This window comes from Camelus dromedarius, chromosome 11 (genome assembly GCF_036321535.1).
Source record: "Camelus dromedarius isolate mCamDro1 chromosome 11, mCamDro1.pat, whole genome shotgun sequence".
Classification (NCBI taxonomy): domain Eukaryota; kingdom Metazoa; phylum Chordata; class Mammalia; order Artiodactyla; family Camelidae; genus Camelus; species Camelus dromedarius.
Window position 1 is genome coordinate 47,764,788 of NC_087446.1, and position 23,587 is coordinate 47,788,374.

Genomic DNA, 23,587 nt, shown 5'->3' on the forward strand with positions numbered 1-23,587 from the left:
AGCATGTCATCCTTTCCTAGCCTTCCTCTAGGTGAAAAAAGCTTCTATTCCCTTTTTGTTCAGCGCACACCATGCCCTTTTCAACCTCTGTAGTGGAGAATCCTTGGAGTGTCTTTGTCCACCAGCTGGAGAGTTGGAATTCCTCATAGTTTCATGTATTTCAGCAGTCTGCAGCACAGGTCTCAAGACAGAAGATTTAAATTTTATTCAATTTGCTATGAAATTATTGCTCACTGGAACTTATGACAATCTATCCTTGTTAAGGATTTACCTATGGTTTATGGCATGTCATTAGAATAAGTGGTTATTTTCCAGTAACGAGGCCTTCACTGAAATGCAAAGTTGAAAGGGAATTTACTTCTTACTGTAGTGGAGTGCGCTGGAAGAGATTCTCTAGTTTGACATTAAGTGAGTTTCTCTTTATTGAGTCCTGTAACTATTTCAGATCGGTACTTTATTATCAAACTTTCTAATCCTCCCTTCGTTCACACATATACACACACAAAATCTACTTCCAATTAAAGAGGAAATATTATTTAATTATTGTTTTACAAAAAAATTTCAAACACCAGGACATATTTAGAAATAAAAGCCATCACCCTTCAACCAACATTTACTGAGTCCCCACACTGAGATGACCCCTGTTCCAGACACTGGACAAAGACCATTAAACAAGACAGATGAATTCATAACCCCAACAAAGCCTGAATTTTAGAAACTTGGTCTAGCCTTCACTTCCAATTTAAATCTATTCTGTTCTTCCTCATCTGATTATTCACTCAGGGCCTTCTAGTCTCTACCCAATAGGAGCAAGTTCTCCATGATGAGAGCATCACTTTGCGTTTTAGTGCTTGGAATTACACAACATATTCTAAAGTCATCTGCCTCTGAAAGTGGTACCGGTCTATTTCATTATACAAAAATGAAATACACTGAAATTTATTATGATTTTGCTGAACATAAATCAGGAAATAGATTCCATATACATTACATGAAGACTGACATTTCAAGCCCTGTAGCCATGTGTTTCAGTAAATGTGCTTCCTTGTTCATTTACTGCTACATTTTGAATCATTGCCTCTGCCCATATGGCTGTTGATGTCTCTCCCTGCGGCCTGGATGAACCCATTTCTTTCCAAGGGCAAGAGCTGCTACAAGATAATAGAAAACCTTGGCCTGAGCTACACAAAACTCTTGCTTATTACCATGTTGTATAGAACTCGAAAAAGGAATTGATGCAGAGTCCAGTAGAGTCTTTTTTCATTTGAACTTTATTTTGTTTCATTAAAATGCAAATAAAAACACAATAACTCTCAATAGTTTTAGAAACATTTTGCTACTTTGCCATTCTCAAATATTTTCTTGATTCCATAGTATCGATTTATATATATTCTATTTGTACTTCATTTGTGATTTTAATGTTATGATTTAATGCAAGAAAAATTGCACATCTCCAACTTTATAATGAAAATTTAAAACGCTGGCTCTGAATATCCAGATATACATGTGGAGGGTAAATTTTTGAGGATTTTTGGTAACATAGGTTAATTTCAAATGTTGGGCGATCATTATGAAAATTTCCCAGGATGACCCAGAGAGTATCAGTTTGTTCTTTATTCCACTGCGGGATTTCTCTTGGAGATAAATGTCCTTCTGTGCATGTTTGTCTCTCAGGAGGTCGAGTTGTGTCGTGTTAGCAGTCAGGAGAAGCTGGGCCTGACAGTCTGTTACCGAACGGATGATGAAGAAGACACGGGCATTTATGTCAGCGAGGTAAGATATGCCGCGGAGGAGAGATTAGGGGAGGCAGACTGTGAAGAAGGGAGTGAAATGACTCATGATGTGAAAATCCTTGGGAGGCTGGGATGTGAAGAATTGGCCATGTTCCATTACTTGTCACTTTCAATTAGGAAAGTAAATTATGTTGCCCAAGTCCTGTAATTATTATCTGCCTACTTAAGGTGGGTGCTTTCACCCCAGAATCTCAGTAAGGAAAAGTGCGAAAATGTTCACATTGTCTACATTTGAATAAATCCCTATGTGTAAGTAGGAAGTCGAGCAAAATTTTTGATCGTCAAACATCTGTCCTTCCATTCCTGCTGTGTCTTTGGTCCGTTCTGTTAACCACAGCATTGACTAATTGCTTTAAATCAAATATTCACAATAATCACATGTTTTACTCTGCTGACAGGACTGATAAATTTGAATATTCAAGACGTGTATCCATTAATTTGTTCTATTCAGCCCCTCATCCCTTTCAAAAAGTGAGGTACTTAAATGTGAAATACCCTTTGTGCTAATTACTTAGAAAGAAATGTGAGGCAAAATTTATTAATATAGGTGTTTTTTTAAACTCCCAAAAGAATCATTTTATGAGAAGTAGCAAAGTATTATTTTTAAATTTTATACACATATGATTAAAATTTATATATACATGCAAATATGTATATACATTATTTTTAAATTATACATACATATGATTTAAATTACATATATACATGTATACATATATATTATCTAACTCCTCCATATATGCATGTATATATGTGTGTAAAAACATGTATGTGTATATATATATGTATATGTGTGAACTCAGAAGTTAGACAGATGAGATACTACTTGCTGTTACATGCTACTGTTCTAAGTTTTCTTGGCCATGATCTTGAATATATGACATAATTTCCTGAGCCTCAGCTTCCTCAACTAGAAACTTAGGACAGCAAGGTTTATCTCATTGCTTTTATAAAGGTGACTGGAATATGGAAAAGATGATATAAGTAATGCACTCAGAAAACTACACAGCTCTAGAAATGTAAATGTTACTCTTAATCACTTTAACCAAAGAATGTACTGACTGGCTCTGGCTATGGAAAAATCACTAAAGAATATTAGACTTACATAGCATGCCTCTTTTAAATATACAGCAAAGATAATCGCTCCGGTTACAGTGAGGAAGTATAAGGAAACACCTGCAGAATTATCTTTTGTAATATGTACAGAGGTACAAATGTGGAATTTTGATTATCAGCTTGATTAGAGTTCCAAAGACAAAGTTTTAGATTGTGAATGGCTTCTACATAGGAAGCAATTGATTAATTATCCCTCATTTCCTTCCAAGAAGTCTCTAATTACTATTTAAATATGTCAGCGTAGAACTTCACTTTTCAGGGATAGGAAGGAAGCCATAGGAACGGAACATATGTACTTGGAAACAATGTTTTCCATATACATCTTACATGTAATTGTAACATCTTTTGTTCTTGACTGACCACTTAAAACTCATTTATTGGATGGTACCACCTAAAAAGAAAGTCATATCTAACATCTGGATAGGATGAATCAACTTTCTGCTACATTTGAAATACTCTGCTTGAAAAAAAAAAAAAAGAAAAAGAAAAAGGCTTTACTGGAATAAGCTCAAATAAATTATTTGAAGCCATCGTGTGAAATGTGATTGATGGAATTACCCCCAGTGAACAGTAGGTCATCATTCAAGTTTGGCCCACTAAAATGTTGATGAACTCTTAATAGAGCCTTAAATATCTATTTATTTTAAAATAATTTACAATTAATATACTTCACGCTATATGTAGTATTCAGTAATAATCTACATGGATAGTATTATTTTTCTCACTTTTTGAGCTACTTAGATTATAAATCTCTTTATAAACTAATGTGCTCATAACACAGAAATCTCTTTAATAAGTATGGACTTAGAGTCTAGCTATCAGGTTTTCTCAGAAAGCTAAGGCAGGATTTAAAAATCACCCTAGCAGAAAGTAAATTTCCTGGGTCCAGAGAATCCTAGTATTTAACATCAGCACAGGATCATGTCAGCTGAAGACCATGTCTGACAGCTGGGATACAGAAATGAATGAATGGATGTTAAAAAAGGGGGGGGTGGGGTGGAGAAAGGATAAAAGAAAGGAAAAAAGAAAAAGAGGGAGAGAAAAGTGGTCTACAAATCATATTCTGCCTCTAGTCCTCTTTAATTTTATTATTATTAAATCTAAAATAGCTCATTTACACTTTAAGAATCAGTGATTTCTTTTGTCAGAGAAAAAGTTGGCATGCACTCTATAAATCAGTTTTTAAAAATTTGAGCCAGGTTTCTAAAAATATTTTTAAGTGCCAGGGTGGGGGGCGATCTTGCAGATCCAGTTGAAGCTGTGTGTCCTGTCCATTACAGGTAGATCCAAACAGCATTGCTGCCAAAGACGGCCGAATTCGCGAGGGGGACCGTATTTTGCAAGTACGTGGTGCAGTTCTTTCCTTTAGTTTCCTACTGCCTGTTCATCCAATAGTTTTAAATTTATTTTGTTCCTTGTAAAATGTTAGAGAAAATCATTTGTCTTTGTTTCTGGATAGTAACACCTACAAAATCAAAAGCTATCATTTAAACTTTTTTTTTCCCCAAAAGTAACGGTAGTGCCGTTTATTAAGAATGATTAGCTAATAATTAGTGATTAAACCATAATCTCTGGACTCAGCTGACTCAACTTATCACTTACTTGGGCACTTCCCTTCTCTCTCACTGTAAGCCTGTTTCCTCATCTTAAAGAGTGATAATATTAAAACATATTGTTGCAAAGTTTAAATGTGGCTGAGCACGTGCTATGCCCAGCACAGGGCAGGGTAAGTCATAAGCATTAACTGCTGTTGTTACCAGCGGCAGCAACAGTGCTTATCACTGCCTGCTCCGCAATAAGTTAGGTAATAAGGATCTCGATGTTGCATTATTATGAAAGTCGAGAAGTCTAAAGGAGTTTTAATTATTTACAAATGTGTTGCTGGGGACAGTTGGAGGAAATCTGCTTTCTGATCCACATGGACGTGTGAAAACATAGAGTCTGTTTAAATTTCAGTTTAACAAGAGAGATGGTGAGCACCTCTTAGGGAACAGGTAGAGCTGGAAAGAGTTCTGGGCCAAACCAGGAAAAACTTAGAAAGCCAGAGTTTTAAATCTGCCTTGACCCTGTCTGTCCCTCCTGAGTCCTCTCCCATTAAGAGTGGCTACGGAGACACACGCAGCTGCCCAGCTCTTGTGTCCAGTTTAACCCAGAATAAGCACAGAGGCCCTCTGGGGTTGAGTTTCACCGCAGATCACCACTGCAAAACAGGCAGAAGTTACAAACCGTTAAAACATTCTGCAAAACTCTTAGCTGTTGTGACAGATCTGTAGGTCCCATCTCTCCTTACCAGATAGGAACCCCTGAAGAATGTTTCTTTAAACTCAATACATTTGGATTCAACTGTCTACCTAGAACCAGGGCTTTAAAAATAGACAAGATGTCAGAATTATTAGAACAAATGCATATATGTATATGTATGGCTGGGACATTGGGCTGTGCACCAGAAATTGACACATTGTATCTGACTGTACTTCAATTTAAAAAAAAAACAGACAGGATTTCATTGCAGACTTTGGGGGCACTCCCTGTGTAATTAGGAAGACAGCTGCATACACAGATGATTAAGATACAGTGTGACATTGTCATGAAAAAGGGGCACCCATGCTGCCTTTGGCACATACCAGAGGGTGAATCTGCCGTCTTCTGCTCTTCTCTCATTTCTTTAGGTGGACACTCACCACATCACACCAATTCCCCACACCCCTTCCCTTCTCTAGTGAGAGGACACAAAACTCTTTATTCATCAAGGACCCTCTACTAAGCCTCCAACTGGGAAAAAATAAAGGTATAAATTAGTGGTTAAGCATGGTCCTATTCATTTTCAGAAAACTTCAAGAATATACCATTTCTGCTTTAGTGAGCGCCCTAGGTGGTGACCCGTAGTTAAACAAAATGAGATGTGTCTGTCCCTGGGTGACTCAGGAGAAGGAGAAATGAATCGAGAAACCAAGACTTAGCCTTACTTACTACTCTATTTTCAATGTCTTTCTCACACTCATGTGAATAAATGAGTGAATGAAACAAGAATAAAAATCTGCAGTAAATCTTTGCTTGTGTATCCTCTTTTGTAAATAAAGGTACCGTTTAGCATGTCATCCACATAATGAAAGCTTCAAACGTATGTCATTAGTTTTTGATTTAGAAATCATTCTAAATGTGTTGTTCACTTTGTTAATATCTGCAGTTGAATAAACTGAAAAGGACGTAACCTTCTTTTGATGCTCAGGGTCATGTTTACACCCAGGAATCACTGCACAATAGGGTAAAATGCTCAATGGCTGAAAGGTCTGGAAGATTTTGTGCCCTGATATTAAATGACCCTAATGGCCTACATTTCCTGTTGTATTGGGTCTATGTTTTGTCATTTTTTCTCTTGTTGTTTCCAGCTGTCACTTTTCACCATCTACTCACCACACCCTACACTTGAACTCCACTCTCACTGGCTCCCTTCCTGGTTTCCAGCTCACCACTCCCCGTAGACTAGATACACAAATACAGTTATTAAAATTACATCTATTCATTCCGTGGGTAGAGTTGGATAGAAGTAAAGTGCCTGTGTCTCCAGAGATGCATACTCTATGTTTTGACACTTCCTTATTCCTGGCTCTATTGTGGACAGATTAAGTTTTCAGATAAAGTATCTTCTGAATAATAAGGCATTCCTTAATGGAGTTGGTTCATCGAACACCAGCAGGATTGATAAAGTACTGTGGTCTGCCTGATTAGTTTCTGTTCAGTGACAAATACGTCACTTTTAATGAATAAATATGTACCACATGAAAAAGCCTAGGATTCAATTCTATCTGCACACCCAGAAACCAAAAAGTCTTAATTGTGATAGTAAAACTATATTAAAGAAAATCGTGACAAAATTGTACCCATAGACAAACAGCTCCCATGTGGCTGGTGAGGAGATTATGGGATACCCTGCAATGAACAATTAATGAGTCTTCTCCCAGAGAGATGAAAGTAGGAGAGAGAGAGGGTTTCTTCTCATCCTTGAAGTTTCCTGGCTGGCTTTTATTTAGATGAATCTCGTTAGAGCGATTGTGATTTTAATTTCTTGTTCATGATAACCTAAGCAGAGTACTTCTACAGTCCTACCCTCATGGTGAAGCTAAGATTTTCTAAGTGTTGTGCTCTGTGGATGTTAAATGTTAGATGACCTCACCCAATGGCACCACACACACACATGCTCACACGAGATGGGTAAAGGGTCGGGGTCAGGCAGAAGAGAAACCATGGCCCATCTTCATGGGAGCACGTTCTAGTGCTCATGTGCTTCTTCTCTGCAAGTGCCTGGTAGTTCTGTTTGCGATGTCATTGCCACAGACTGGTGGTATTACGTGTGCCCCCAGGAATCAATATGGGAAGTCCTTTTACAAAATTGCACTGCTGCACCCCAATGTTCATAGCAGCACTGTATACAATAGGCAAGACGTGGAAACAAGCTTAATGTCCATCAACTGATTGGATAAAGAAACTGTGGTGCATTTATACAATGGAATACTACTCAGCCATAAAAAAGAATAAAATAATGCCATTTGCAGCAACATGGATGGATCCGGAGATCATCATTCTAAGTGAAGTAAGCCAGAAAGAGAAAGAAAAATACCATATGGTATCAGTCATATGTGGAATCTAAAAGAGAAAAAGAAAAAAGAAGACAGTAATGAACTCATCTACAAAACAGAAAGAGACTCACAGACATAGTAAACAAACTTATGGTTACCCATAAGGGGGTAGGAAGGGACAAATTGGGAGTTTCAGTTTTGCAGATACTAACTACTGTATATAGAAGAGTTAAACAAGTTTCTACTGTAAAGCACAGGCAACAATATTCAATATCTTATAGTAACCAATAATGAAAAAGAATATGAAAAGGACTATATATGTGTATACGTATGACTGAAACATTACGCTTTACATCAGAAATTAATGCAACGTTATAAACTGACTATACCTCAATAAAAATAAAGAAATAAAATTTTTTTAAAAAATTGCACTGCTGAGCTAGAGAGAAAGAATTAAAGACACATACATGATCAGCTGACTAAACAGAAGAGTGCTCTGCCCTCACCTTCTCTTTGGGACAGTAAGCACAGAGTGTTTTGTACAAGCAGTAATCTCTGTTAGCCAGAAACGTCAGTCATGCTTCTGAGGATAACTCGCGGACAACACCAGCCAAAGCTCGAACAGTGGGACAATGAGACTCCTAATAAGCTCCCGCTTTCCTTCTCTGCCCTGAACAGGTCCTCTGTGCTCCTTCCTGCTTTTATTTTCTTTCCTTTGGATACCTGTTTTTTCCCTCTGTCTGTTCTTTCCACCTCTGTATCTCTATACTTCACTTACCTTCTTTCTCTCCACACTAAAATATAAACACATTTGAGATAAATCTTTCCTCTTTTGCTTAAGATTCTTGGGTTTTCAGATAAGAAATTCCATAGGTGGTTGGATGCTGAGAACTCTAGTCGCCCACGTGCCTGTGGTACACTAAGACAGGACCTAAAATCGGCATGTTCAAGCCAAAAAGCTGTATTAAACCACTGCTAGGTTTTTAGGATTTTACACACACACACACACATGTATGCTTGTATAAGGAGATTAGGCCTAAAGTGGGATTTGGGTTGATGAATCTCTGTAATTGCCCCAAATCTCTTCTAAGCCAGATAGCATCAATTTGAAAACTAATATTTACATATGCCCATGCACAGGAAATGAGACAGATATGGTCTGGCAACGATTTTCCTCATTTATAACAAAAGTTACATATGGCCTGTCTCCTCGTTCTCTTTCCCTGTCTTTTCTTAAAATGGAAGTCTTTCATTAAATTGTGATGACTTCACTACTCCCCTATGGCCTCGCCTTGTTTCGCGGTCCCTCACCTTTCGGTCCGCGTGGCGTTTCCGGGCACAGTAAGCTGCTTTCTCACAAGCAGTCCCATAGCTGTGAGCCATCGCTCAGGGACAAGAGCAGATGAAGGTGGGAAGTTCCCTCTGGCTCCATTCCTCAGTCTTCTCATTCCTTGAGAAGCATCTTGATGAAAGCTGTGGATGCATTTCTGGCCCTGATATCAATCTGGATATCAAACAAATGTCCCGAGTACAATGGGATCTACCATCCAGTTGGCTCAGGTGGCTTTTATTTTGAAAAAGAAACAAAATTATATTTTAATGCCAGTTTTCTGTGACAAATTTATTTCATTCCACGTATGATTCTGAATGTAAATCTGCTTCTACAGCATATGATCTGCCCTCTCGAAATAAGAACATAATGCCAGGACTGGGGATCATAGCTCTGGTCATTCTGAGTTCACAGAGGAGACAGGAGAATCCTAATTATAAAGGGACTGAAATCATGCAAATATTAACCACTGTACATAAAAACAGACAAAAAACCAAATTTCTCCTGTATAGCACAGGGAACTGTATTCAGTATCTTGTAATAACCTTTAATGAAAAAGAAAATGAAAACAGATACATGTATGTACATGCATGATGGGGACACTGTGCTGCACACCAGAAATTGACACGTTGTAACTGACTGTACTTTAAAAATATAAAATAAACAAAGAGACTGAAATCAAACACAGCCATATTGTTTCTTGTTGGACCTCTAAGAATTAAAAATATATATGAGAGGGATAGCTTTTAAAATAGAACCATGTTTACTACTTTGGATTTCATTGTTGTGCATGAATTTTAATATATTCACTTTGTTTTGAAGAAAGGAGTCTTTCCTTTATGGGGGATTAAAATATAAGTAATCACCAGAATAATAATAACAACAATAGCATCAACGGTCATTGTGCCAACCTTGAGTACCTTCTGTATACCAAACACTTATTTAAACCCTTTACATATATTAACTCATTTAATCCTGTAACAGCCCTCTGAGAAAGGCATTATTATCTGCGTTTTAATAGAGGAAACATAATAGTAACATTGAACTAACATAAATGAGAAATGTTTAGACTAATGATAAGTAAAATTGAGATGAAGAATTTGGAAGTATGCATATATTCAAGTGAAAAAAAAAGGTAGTGATAATTATATTTCAGACTGCAAAGGTTAAGATAAATTGTGTGAGAACATCCAATTCAATCTCCTTGGGATCAATGTGCCTATAGGAGAGGGAAGATGAACGATTAGGCCCATAACTGATAGACAAATAGATGCATCACAGATATACTGCTAAGAATTACTATGAGACAGACACAAGCTCTCAAAACTCAAAGAAAAATAAAATTCTTCAAACCATTTCAAACCACATTTAATTGGGGGTAGGGGAGGTGTGATGGAATCCATCACTGCCAATGTTTATTTGAGGGGGAGAAAGGCCTTGGTTTCATTACAAAAATAGCTTTCAGATACATATTTACTAAAAAATATCCCATAGCATATCCTTCTCAGTCGTTAATCCTCAATGTGGAGTCGTGTTTTTATTTTCTAATTTGATGACTATTTTTGGAAAAAGAAAATGCACTTAAAATTTATAAAAGCTGAATTCCTTGTCCACATATGCAAGTGAAAAACTAAGGTGATATTCATTTGATCAGAGTAAGGAATTACAATGTGTGATTGTGTGATTCTTCACCCCCATAACTATTATAGTCTGCTTTCTTTGTTCTAAATATGAGTCTAAGAATAAGGATCATTTATTGTGGCACACAGTTGAGATTCCTGGGGTTTTTTCTGGATAATTACGTCTGTTCTCATGTATCAGCCAAAATCCCAGAGACCCACAAAAAGAAAACCTTAGCAGTCTACTTCATGCTTTTAAGCAGTTAGATTAATAATTTTTTTAATGATCAATGCAGCCACATTTTCTATCTGTTTAATTCATCAAAACAATTAATACTTATTTAGATAGAACTATTTGACCTCCTTAACTGAAATTTCTTTTCACCTATTTTGATTATGTTATGGATCAAAAATCTTCATTGTCTCTATGGATTTGAGCAATCCATTAAATAAATCTAAACTATCCAAAGGAAAAAAAAAGTGCATTAATAAGAGCTAAATACATATGAACATGAAAATATTTAAAATACAAACTTTAGAAACCTTATTGTCTCTGTAGAATTTAGAAAAAAAAGGAAAAAGATCTGTTTCAGATGCCACTAAAATCTTTTATATTTGATCCAAAATTTACTCAGGCTTGCTTTCTGTCACACAAACAGTCTTATACAAAAAAAAAAAATTTTTTTTTTTTACTTTTTCTTAAGTTTTTTAAAATGTTAGCCTACTGAAGAGATGAGCCTTAAGATATTTCACTAGTTTTGCTGTTTGAGGGAAACAGGCACATCTGAGAGAGGAGCAGGAGCATTGAGGAGGATGTTTCTGGTGAACTGTTCCTTCTTTTGATGAGTGAAGCCCTGAAAGATACCCTGAGAGTGGTTTGGGGCGGCCGAGTCCGAGCCACGGGCGAAGATGAGATGATTAAACGGAAACGCGCCCCGCGGCGGCCCCGCGGCCCCGCCCGGCGGAGAGGCGGCGGCGTTTCTCTAATTGGCTCGCCGCGCGCGCGGGATGACGGATTTCAGCCGTGGCGCTGCCGGGCCTGCTTCCCCAGCACCATTATCTCGGGGTGACACTTCCATTACTCTGAGCGCAGAAAGATGAACGTCACCTGTCAGGGGCTGGTTAATTGTGTGGCTAGATGTATGTTGCCAGGGCTCAGGCTGGACATTTATGAACATAACTGCTTCCTCTGATGTCCGCCATCCTTCGGGGATCGATACGGCTCTTACAGCGAGCGCGTAATTGAGTGAAGGCACGCACCACCGAGGGGCTGAAGATGAGCCCATTGTGTGCGCTTCATTGTCCATACATTTGCCATAAATGAGCTGATATTTGCCATTTATTGTGTGCAGCATGGTGGAAATGGAAACTAATGCGCCGCTTTCATTTGTTTTCTAGATAAATGGGGAAGACGTCCAGGACCGGGAGGCGGCCGTGGCACTGCTGTCGAGCGACGAGTGCAGGAGGATCGTGCTGCTGGTCGCACGGCCGGAGATTCAGGTCAGAACAGAGAGCAGGAGTCGTGAGACTGAACTTTACGTTCACTGTCTCTCTACTCCTCTGTAGCAAACCAGTGCCATCGATATTTGTAAACCCAGGGATACAAAATATAATTGAGTCATCTTTCCTAACTTGCCAACCTTATCAAAACAATGATAAGGAAAGATTCTCTTATAGTGCTGCACAGAGACGCAGCCAAACATCTTATTTTAAAAAAAAAAAAGAAAGAAAGAAAAAAGAACCCAAAACGAAATCATTATTCTCACTTTCCACTTGCCAGTTATTTAAATTAATTCACAAGTGAAAAATGATTGACTTTGCATGATACTTAATTCTGTGTGGATCCTTGCTTTAGATTTCCTTCTAAAAATACTTAATTGGCATATTAAGATATCTTGAAAGAATCTCTAACAAGAGATACATTAGCATATCTAGCCATCAACTTAAATCTTGTCAGAGTAACTTTATCAAGTAAAGTAGCTTGCGTAGCACAGCGTGGTTCCATGATCATAAATGAATTTTTTCCAAGTTCAGTGTGACAAAAACATCTGTCCGGCCAAGAACAAACTGATAGCTTCTAAAGAAATCTTTTTTATATCTTTACAGTGGGATATGTCATGAAAGTAAAGGAGAGGTAATGGTCGAAGAAAAGTACTGTTGATATTTCTTTTTATATCCTTTTTATCCCCTACCACAATACAGAGAGGACATTACATTGTCACCATTCTATCCATCTGTCAGCAGTTTGAGCAAAGTTGGTTATATCACCATTTCTTTCGGGTTATTGATCTGATATTTTTCAGACTCAGTAACTACCTACTATCTATAAATTATATTGAGTAAGTGTATTTCAGTGTCAGACCAGCTCCTGACTTGAATATAGTGGTTATAAAAGATCACCCTTTCCGCATATATTTCCTTTATGCCCTTGACCATTCTGAATGGTTCCCATAAAGCCTGCCATAGCCTAGGGCAGGATAAAGTTACACACCTGAGGTCTTAGGAGTGGGGAAGGAATTACACAGCTGGCCGGACTGCCTCAGAAGGAGTGATTTTTTAAAATATGGAAGAGACTGCACTAATTACCTGGAAATTTCGCAAAGCACATTTAATCTCACTGACCCCACTTTCTTGAAAAAGAACAGAATAAAGGCGCTAAATACATATTAGTGAAATTAATGGTAAATTGAAGAGAACTCAATAGTCATCTCTGTTGTAGAAAAGATATTTCGACTTTATAATGTGGTTTCCCTGCCCTTTCCCAAGTAACTGCTGGAGAACCTCATTAATTTAGAATTAAAGCATTTCCTTAACTATGCCACATAACAGCTATAATGGACTGTGAAAAGAACAGGAATTAATAACATAAGGCCAGATCCTGCTAATCTCTGATGGAAGACATATGCATAGTAGAACCAGTGGTGTTTCTGAATATCTGGCCACACTCCCGACCCAAAGGAGTCAATGTTGGCAGATAAATTTTCAAACAAGACTTCCCTTCCTTGGTTGATAAAAGATGGTAGTCTGACTCTGTCAGATATCATCCTGTCTGTCAAAATCAGGATCTGCATTAGTGCCTTGATCCTGGAAAAGCCATTGTGACACTGGAAGGAAGTTAATTGCTTTTAGAAAATCAGTTCCAGAAAAATAAGGAAAGAAAATGCATTTTAACACTGTATTCTTCAATGTAACTCAAGCTGTACATGCTCTAAGGTGGCAAAAAAAAACCCCAAAAACACAAAGAAACTTGTATTTATATCATCGTATTTTCCCATCAGTTTCAGTATATCTCATTATTGCATTTTTGCATGTGTATTTTATTTAAGGAGAGTGTGGAAGTTTTTTGTGTGCTTTTTCTAGCCTTCTTTTTTTCAGTGTTTCAGATTCTGTCTACATTCTTGGAAATGATCTACAGAGTTGCTGGGGGCAGTATTGGGCAACCGTGCAATATTTTAAAATAACTCATTCCTTTCATTCCCTGTCAGCTTGCTTTCATTTTCTGCCCATTTTCTTCCGCAGACCATTAAAGATATTGCTCGTGTGTCCTTCTCCCCTTGGGACATTGGGGCAGAGAGGGCTCACCTAAGAACTGTAGGGTACTTCTGAGACGGTGCAGGTTGTTTTCTCTGAAATGCCACATGTGATCCTCTGCAGTGCAGAGAGATCTCCCATATACTAATGACAGCCCCCACCCCTTTCCCACAGCTCAGCTGAAGGGAAAGGTCTGTCTCTGCCACAGTGTTGGACTCAGACCACCCTGAATACATGTATTGGGGGAAAAGGGACGTACAACCGGGAATGAGTTAGCAAGAATACTCTCTCCTTACTTCTTGTGCTGTGTATTCCTCCAGCAGGGAGGAAAACTTTATCAAAGTAGAGATATATAATCTCCCAATGGCAATTCAAGGATCTGTGGGGTTCGTTAATAAGAAAAGAGTGATGAGGAATCATTAAATTTCTATCATTTGTTCTCCTTGTCTTCTCCACCCCCTCATTTACATTTCAGAAGACTCTGCTCCATCACTCACTGTATCAGTGCTGGCAAATATTTTGTTCTGACCCAATTGAAGTAAAATTCCTCAGTGTGCTTATAAAAACCGAACATTTCTAGCTTGAAGTAATTTCTTCTGGAACCTGGCATTTGCAGCTTCACGAAACCTAAAAGACATTAAAACATGTAAAACTTGGACAATTACGAATTGGACTGAATTGGAATTTTCAGTCAGCTTCATTTTCATAGCTCATCTGCATATCAAAGTCACTGGGGTGGAACTTGGTCAAGTTATTCAGGCCACATTGAGATACATGAGGATGAATAAAGGCATTCACATTTTTGGCCCAGTCAAGTTGGAAGTAATCTAAGAACTAGGTAGCCTTTTGTAAATAAAAAGAAACCTATGGTTATCTTCATTTAAGGAATATGGTGCATCCACACTGCTGCCTCTTCTGGGCAGTTTAATGTCCGCTCAGGATTGTTTGTGCTTAAATTTTAGAAGTTCAGGTCTCTTCAAGTGACGCTTACTTTGTGTGTTCGGCGTTTGCCTGTCTGGTGGTGAAAACATCTCACCCTGTTGTCCATTTGGGCTCACTAGAAAGCTGCTGTTCCTTTGTCACACAGAATAAAGCAGAGTTTTGACAATAATTCAGTTAATTCAATCAGCGTAGACAGCTAATTTATGTAATCCAGCTCCAAAAACCCTCCTGGAGGCAAATTATCTGTATTGACTGTCAACACTTATCATATCAGCAAGGTAACCACCAGTTTGCCACTTCCCTCTGTATTGAGAAGCCAAAAGAATTTGTTCGGTTTAGTTTGTGTACGATTCCCAGAAGAATACCTGCCTTCAGCACCCACAGACAAAACCCTACGTGCTCCAGATGGCTCCGCCACCCTTCCGTGCAACGTTTAAGGTGGTTTTCCTTGGAATTGGGTCTGAAAAATGAATCCAAATAGTCATGATAAAACATCACTTTTTTTTTTTTTGTGAATAACTTAGGATTTTCCTTTTTTTTTCCTCCCCAAGTCAAATAAAGTTGCCTGTATTTGTGGGAAGCAACCATCTTGTTAACTTGAAAGTCAGCCACCTAAAAATCAAAAAAGAAGATGTGGGTAGCATCAGTGTGTGTGTTACTGGGTGGGGGGCACTTTGTGTGGTGTTGCTTTGGGGGTGGTGGTTAAGGAGAAAAGCCCGGTTGTCTCAGAGCCTTATTTGCACCACTGGAGTTCTCCGGGACTGCTGGAGGGATGAGCGTGACAGCTGCGGGTTATACAGTATGGTTTTCCTCCATTTTGAAAGATGGTAATGTTCTGTGCTGTGAGATCTACTCGGTTATGAGAGAAAATCCGTAGCTCTGTTTCAGGACAGGATGAAAGGCGTGAGAGTCCAATTTTTTTAAATCACCTTTTCTTTCTTCTGAGGGGTGAACTATAGGAAGCTGGTATTCTGAAGAGAATCATTATGATAAAAGGAACTGGTCAGGCGCCACCATTTAAAAGTTTACCCTATCTTAGCACGGGCTCTCACTAGCCGAATGTAATGTACTAATGTATTCTTTTGCAGCTGGATGAAGGCTGGCTGGAAGATGAAAGGAATGAATTCTTAGAGGAGTTAAACTTGGCGATGTTGGAAGAACAGCGTAATGAAGCAGCGCAGCACCCTGCCAACGAGGTGGAGCAGGTAGGACCACGACCTGAGCGCCATCGTGTGAGATAATGCTAGTTCTTCCTTAAATGCATAAACATAGATGGAATCCAAAAACAAAATCAATGAGTTTGTTCAAAATCTCTGTAATGGTAATTTTTGAAAGCAAATGATCATCTCAAAGGAAGCAGAGGGAGTGAATACAATTTTTTTTTTCTATTAAGACTATTTCTGGTTTGGGAAGCTTAGGGATCATTGTAGAGAGCGCCTCAGTATTCAAATGCTGACCCAGGGACAGTTCAACCTAAGTCAGAAATTTAGTAGTGAAAATGTATGTGGCTTCTTAATATGCCAACTGGAGATAAACTATATCTCGTGAGGTAACCTGTCCCTCCAATTAAATTTGTATTTTAAAATATTAATGTGTCTATTTGGATATTTAGGCAACTATAGGAAGGTGATGATGTGATGGAAACCATCCATCTGATTTGTGTATTTGGTGTCGTGGTTACACCTTTATCCTCCTGAATTAGTAGTTCCATTTGAGATTATTGACATCATTTTGCCTTAAGGTCATATAGTCATTCAATGAAAAATTCTGAGCTCCTAATATGCTTCAAGTACCACATCTAATCCTGGGAATACAAAGAAAATGAGCAAAGTTCCTGCCTTTACGTAATTCATAACTAGTAACGGATCACAGTATGGTTTGCAGCCAACTGAGTTTTACAATTCTTTTCATTTCTGTTGTTGTGTTCCTGCTAAATAAAATCAAGATCAATAGAGCCTAGATTTTTTTTTTATGTTGGATTCATGTCATTCATCTGCCTGATACAATTTTACTAACACTTCTGCTGTCAGTCTGCTGAGTTGTCTAATTATCATCTATTCTCAACATTAATTCTTAACACACCCTAAAAGGTAATTAAAAAAAAAAAATCCTGGCAGGCTTAGGGACAAGAAACACAACATCCTTTCTGTTTCCCAAGCTGAATGATGAAATCCCTTGACAGGCTGGCATCCCATAACTGAAAAGGGTGTATGTGTATGTGTGTGTGTGTGTGTTTCTGCTCATGCACATGCTAATAAATTACTAAGTTGCAAACTACAGTCAACAGAGCCCTGTGTGCGACACTCAGTGCTCATCATGGATGCTCCGTGGCCGCTTCACACACGGTAGTTTGTGCTCAGAAGCAATGCTGCTACTTTAGTGATCACTTTTCAACGTAGGGAGGACAGATTGAAATTTTTATGTATGACTTCAATACTGGCCACAAATAAAGATGTTTTTTGGTGGCGGCTGCTGGTTACAAGCAAGAAAGTCCTTGCTCCAGGCTTTTTCTCTCTTAGATACAAAATGTGACCTGATACAGAATTGACAGGAGGATGCTGGAATAAAGAAAGAAGGGAGAAATCCTATCCAGGTGAAGTGATGTGGTGTCAAATGCTGCGTACTCATCAGACGTAATACAAATGTTAGGTCTTTTGAGGTAACACTAGATGTCCCTGAGGTTAGATTTTCACTGTGTGGAAAATTTTTCTTCACCATGAGACTGAAAAATGATGAGAAGTACAGAAACCTTTAAAAGTCCTTTACCCTTATAAACAATAATGCTACATTAGAAATGTCTTGGTAGAAACATGGCCTGTCACTAAAATAATTCCATAGGGAAATGATAAATGACAGAGTAGCATTACTTTAGAAACCAGGAACTCTAGGTCTGAGATTAGAAAACTCTTTTGATTTTCACATTTGCTCCGAAACCCATGACAAAAGAAAGGGAAAATTCAATTAAAAATGAATATCTGTATTTAAAAACTAAAATATAAACCTGTCAGAAAGTTTCACTTCACATGCTGCCTTTGGCCCTGTGATGGTTATTGATGTATTCGGCAACACCCCCTATAGCATAATTCGTATCATTTATACTGCATGGAAAATAAGAAAAAAAAATACTAGCCTTCTGGTCTTTTTTCAGCTTACGGCTGGATATGAGAAAAATATAAACGTAAATAATGTGATCCATAAACTCAAATGTCCAACATCAATATCAATAACTCTGGGGGTTTTATGGCACAGTGTACAGATGTCCCCACGCTTGACGCTATTGTCAGCTTACAGCAAGGGGCATGTATCAAGCTTTCTTTTGTTAGTTACAATTACTTAGGCATAACATTATTTTTATCAGCAAGATATTTGAAATCAATCTCTGACTGTATGTCAATAAAAAGTAAATAACTAAAAATAAATCAATCTCAGTATGTTTTCAACAAATGAGGAAAAATATTTTAGGGAAAGGTTGAGAATCCAAGAAGAACGTGATATATGCCCATGGTCTCCTCACCTCCAGTTCATTATATTTTGTTCTGCCATTGCTTATGAGAAAGAAAACAAAAATTATCTGTCCCTTTCAGACCTGTTTTACCTCTTATCACCCATTCTGTCCTTCTTTGCCACTAACAAGCTTAATTATAGTTTAATTCTATGATTTCCTGCTAGAGGAAAATGAATAAATACATATAAAAAATAGTGAGTAAGCTTAGACATAGGGAAGATGCCATCTAGAACCTGCCACGTAGACGTCTGTGTGAGAAGTGATGGAAGGGGGTGTAACTTCACCCTGTGCACAGGGAAAGAACTAGACATGCGTCTCCTTAGGACAACGGCAGGTGATTGTTCTGCATGAAAGCCAAAAAGCACCAGGGAGTCAAGTTTACATATATATTCACCTGTGTATCTCAGAATACACATTTTGGCGTCATGCTCACATCTGGCCATCAGGGCTCCTCAGACTTTCATGGGAATGGTCACTGTACTCTCGGTTTAATAAAACCCACCTTTGAAGGAATTGTTGGTTAAGAGTAGAAAAATCTTTTAAAGTAAGCCAATTGAGTCCTAAGACCTCATTGGTCCTTTTGAGCAGCAAGATTTGGAGATGCACTGAGGTCAAAATACATGTATCCAACAATATGGCATCTCGGACATGTGAGAAACCCTGGCCCTGGGACGTGTCCCTGGCCTCCTTGGCCTCTAGAGTAAGAAACGAGATCCATCTGGGATTGTTTGCTCATCTGCAGACGGGAGGACTTGGGCTCCATACTAACCTATTCCTGAAATATTGTGAGGTTTGGCTAATCATGATCAGTGTATTACTAGATCCAACAAAGCTTCATCTGAACTTGAGAAAAGTTCAGAAAAAAAATACAGTAACAAGATGATGTAGCTTTTGAACTCCAGGCCTTTGTATTGCTGACGACCATTTAGGCATTCTGTCTTACTCATCCTTCTGTGTGTCCTTTCCCCATCCTTTTTGTGTGTGTGTGTGTGTTATCACCTCAGAAACTCATAAAGTCACCTCATTTACACACCTTTGCTCCAGCTTCCCAAGTAAGAGAAAATCTTAAGCCAAGAATGTGTCCTGTTTTATTTATCCTCAAAGTGTGTACCATAGCCCTATCCAAGCCGCTTTTGTTTTCTTTCTTTCAAAGCATAAAAAGCTGCCGTGAGCTAACTGCCTTTATTTCTAAAATTGTTATGGAGACTAAAAATGAGAGCAGCTTTCCAGGAACTGCGCTTTTGCCAAGGAGCACTTTTTTTTTTTTTTTTTTTTTGAAAGCAAGTTTTTCAACAATGGGTGTTTTCCAAAATAAGTAACTTTCTTTGTTCTCGCAACTTTCTCTCCCTAGCCAAAAAAGCAAGAGGAGGAAGAAGGAACAACAGACACGGCGACATCCTCATCCAACAACCACGAGAAGGACAGCGGGGTGGGGCGCACAGACGAAAGCTTGCGCAACGATGAGAGCTCAGAGCAGGAGAACGCAGCCGAGGATCCCAAGGGCACCTCTTTGAAGAGCAAGCGAGAGCTGGGGCAGAGCCAAGACACCCTGGGAAGCGTTGAACTTCATTGCAACGAGAGCTTCGTGTCTGGTGAATACGTTGACTCGGACTGTATTGGCAACCAAGATGAGGAGTGTGAAAGATTTCGGCAGCTCTTGGAACTCAAGTGCAAGATTCGGAACCATGGAGAGTATGATCTGTATTACTCCAGCAGCACAGTAGAATGCAATCAAGGGGGTCAAGAGGGAGTGGAGCATGAGCTCCAGTTGCTTAATGAAGAACTAAGAAACATTGAACTTGAGTGCCAGAATATCATGCAGGCTCACAGGCTCCAGAAAGCCACCGACCAGTATGGAGACATCTGGGCATTGCATGATGGAGGATTCCGAAATTATAACACCAGCCTCGACATGCAAAGGGGAAAACTAGATGACATCATGGAACACCCAGAAAAGTCAGACAAAGACAGTTCCAGCGCTTACAACACAGCAGAAAGCTGCAGAAGCACTCCACTCACTGTGGACCGTTCTCCTGACAGCTCGCTTCCCAGAATGATCAACCTCACCAATAAGAAAAACCTGAGAAGCACAATGGTGGCCAGCCAGTCCCTGTCTGGACAGTGCGGTAAAGAGTCGACCTCCACCAAAGCCAAAACCACCGAACCAGATTGTGGCGTTGAAGGCAAGGAGAAGATTTCAGAGAGCAACAAGCTTTCTGATCAAGAGAAGACAGGCAGTGACCGCATCCCTTACCTCTCCCCTTACCACAGCTCCTCCTACAGGTGTGCGAACATCCCAGCCCACGCCCGCCACTATCAAAGCTACATGCAGCTGATTCAACAGAGATCTGCCGTCGAGTACGCTCAGAGTCAGCTCAGCTTGGTGAGCATGTGCAAGGAGTCCCAGAAATGCTCGGAACCCAAGATGGAATGGAAGGTGAAAATCCGGAGCGACGGGACCCGGTACATCACCAAGAGACCCGTGCGGGACCGCATCCTGAAGGAGCGTGCCTTAAAGATCAAGGAGGAGCGGAGCGGCATGACGACCGACGACGACACCATGAGCGAGATGAAGATGGGGCGCTACTGGAGCAAAGAGGAGAGGAAGCAGCACCTGGTGCGCGCCAAGGAGCAGCGCCGCCGCCGGGAGTTCATGATGCGCAGCCGCTTGGAGTGCCTCAAGGAGAGCCCTCAGAGCGGCAGCGAGGGCAAGAAGGAGGTCAGCATCATTGAACTGAGTCACAAGAAGATGATGAAGAAGAGAAACAAGAAAATTTTGGACAACTGGATGACAATCCAAGAACTGATGACCCACGGGGCCAAGTCCCCCGATGGCACGCGAGTCCCCAATGCCTTTTTGTCAGTTACCACTGTATGACGCAATGGGTGGAATGCAGCTGATCTTAAGAGGGTGCTACCAGTTTGGGTAGAGGATGCTTGCCTCGTTCAATGTGGCGTTTTTATATATATTTTGTGACTCTTTATAGTTTAAATTTTTTGTAAGCAAAAATACCTGGTAATTTTTTCATTTCTTTTTCATACACTGCTCCCTTCTTTTTGGCTGAGATTTTTCTTTACCTTGTGATATATTCATATGACCCATTTATATATAAAAACAAACAAAATGAAAGAAAACAGAAAAAAAAAAAAAGAACCCAAATACTGAGGAGCCGATTAATTTCCTATTTTTAATGTATCTATTGTAAGTTAAGATCTGGATTTATTTCTCTAGTTTACTTGTTTTCTACTTTAATAACAACTCAATGCCAAAACATTTCTACGCTTGCTTCTTGGCATAATCTGTATGAAGTCAAACCTGTTAATAAATCATGTGCCACATCTTGTCTTACACATAAAAACCACCTCTTTTTAACATCCCATTGTACATTTAACACATAAATGGCCGTTGTCTTTGTCACAGTAAAGTGTAGGTGAACAACCTTCCTGTGGTTTGTAGTGACATTGGTCATGTAGCTAGATAGTTGTGGTAATTGTGACAATAAAAGAGAAATAAATTATTGACTATCCCTGAGAAAAGCAAGGAGTGTTTTATTTCCATTGCTCACTGTGGTTACCAGATATAAATTAGTTACATGTGTATACTATTTAGAGGACTCCTCATTGTGGATTATAAAATGTGTACATTTTCTATCACTTTTTTTTTCCTATAAATCATCCTGAAATACTTTCCACAGGTCATTGTGTCACATATTCTTACCAGAATTAAGTTACATAACGTAGGTAGAGCATCTAACAGATGCTGGCTAAGCATTCAATAAACATGAGTTCATGCTCTTCTTGACTGCCACCCATGCAAGGAAAAGCCAAGAATAATTTAGGGAAGACATGGAGAGAGAGGGTCAGAGAGGTATCTGAGGTCGTTTATAAGGGCACCATCTGTATCAGTCAGCTCCAGCTGCCGAAACAAGATACCATAGACTGTGTGGCTTAAACAACAGGAATTTCTTTTTTGTTCATTTGTTTTGTTTTCTTTTGTTTTTTAAGTTCTATTTATTGTGGTATGGTTCCTGTACAGTAAACTACTCATATTTCAGATGTGCACTTTGATGAATTTTGATAGATGCATGCACCAGTGAAACCGCCACCACAGTCAAGATAGCTAACATTTCCATCACTCCCCAAGAGGTGCAATTTTTGAATTTCCAGTTGGAACTTCTATCTCACAGTTCTCGAGGCTGGGAAGTCCAAAGTCGAAGCACCAGTGGATTCAGCTCCGGGATGAGGGCTCTTTAGCTGTTCTGCAAATGGCCTCCTACTTGCTATGTCCTCACATGGTAGAGTGGAAGACTGGAAGCTCTCTGGTGGCACTGCTTTTAAGGCCACTAATCCCATCATGAGGGTCCCACCCTCATGACCTCATCTAAACCTAATTACCACCCAAAGGCCCCATTTGAACTACCACCCCATTAGGGGTTAGAGCTTCAACATAGGAATTTAGGGCAGAGGGAGACACAGTTCAGTCCATGGCACTATGTGCATTTATTTAGTTCATTATTTGGAAATAAATTTTTGGAAACTATCTTTTCAATAATTTTCCATCTAGTCAACTATAAATGCCTTACGTGCCAGTTTATTAAACAGTGAGATTGTTAAATTATCAGATAGGTTTTTTAAATCTAGTGTTTCATCATACAAACATAAACCATATCACATATCGATCACCTTGCCCCTAGAGTGAAAGGCCAGATCAAAGCATGCACGTATACATGAATTTGATCAAATCTACATTCAACCCAAGAGGTTAACATAATAGAGATACAACATGTGAACAGTTTGAAAGCTTCTTTCCTGTTTAAAAACCTACAGTGGCTCTTTACTAGCTCTTGAATCAGACTGATGCCTCCGCTTTATATTCAAGACCCACCATTAACCTGCCCACGTTGCCTATTGCCTAGTCTTCTTTGTAGAGTTTCTCTGAGTTACTCCTGGCTCCTTAAGAGCCTTCCCGTTTTCACTGAAGTTACCTTATGCTGTTCTCCTGTCTGGGGTTTCTCTGCCAAACCCTATACCTCTCTTAGAAGGTACTCATATAGACATTTTCTCTTTGGAATCTGTTTTGATGACACCCAATTTTCTCTGCATTTTGGCATATGCTACGATGCACCTGCAGTTTATTTTACCTGCGAAATTTTAGCCTTTTGTTATTTGAATCA

The 23,587-nt window shown here is 39.1% G+C and overlaps 1 protein-coding gene across 2 annotated transcripts in view; it reads left to right on the forward strand.

Moving 5' to 3' along the window:
* Positions 1–21,950, forward strand: part of PDZRN4 (PDZ domain containing ring finger 4) — a 322,510-nt gene extending 300,560 nt beyond the window's left edge. For both annotated transcript variants that reach the window (XM_064491773.1, XM_064491774.1), the window contains 5 exons: positions 1,675–1,773; positions 4,190–4,252; positions 11,834–11,935; positions 15,997–16,113; positions 19,765–21,950. In XM_064491773.1, coding sequence (XP_064347843.1) covers positions 1,675–1,773; positions 4,190–4,252; positions 11,834–11,935; positions 15,997–16,113; positions 19,765–21,291 — 1,908 coding nt within the window. In that variant the 3' untranslated portion in view covers positions 21,292–21,950. The remainder of the gene's footprint in view (positions 1–1,674; positions 1,774–4,189; positions 4,253–11,833; positions 11,936–15,996; positions 16,114–19,764) is intronic.
* Positions 21,951–23,587: the final 1,637 nt, after the last annotated feature.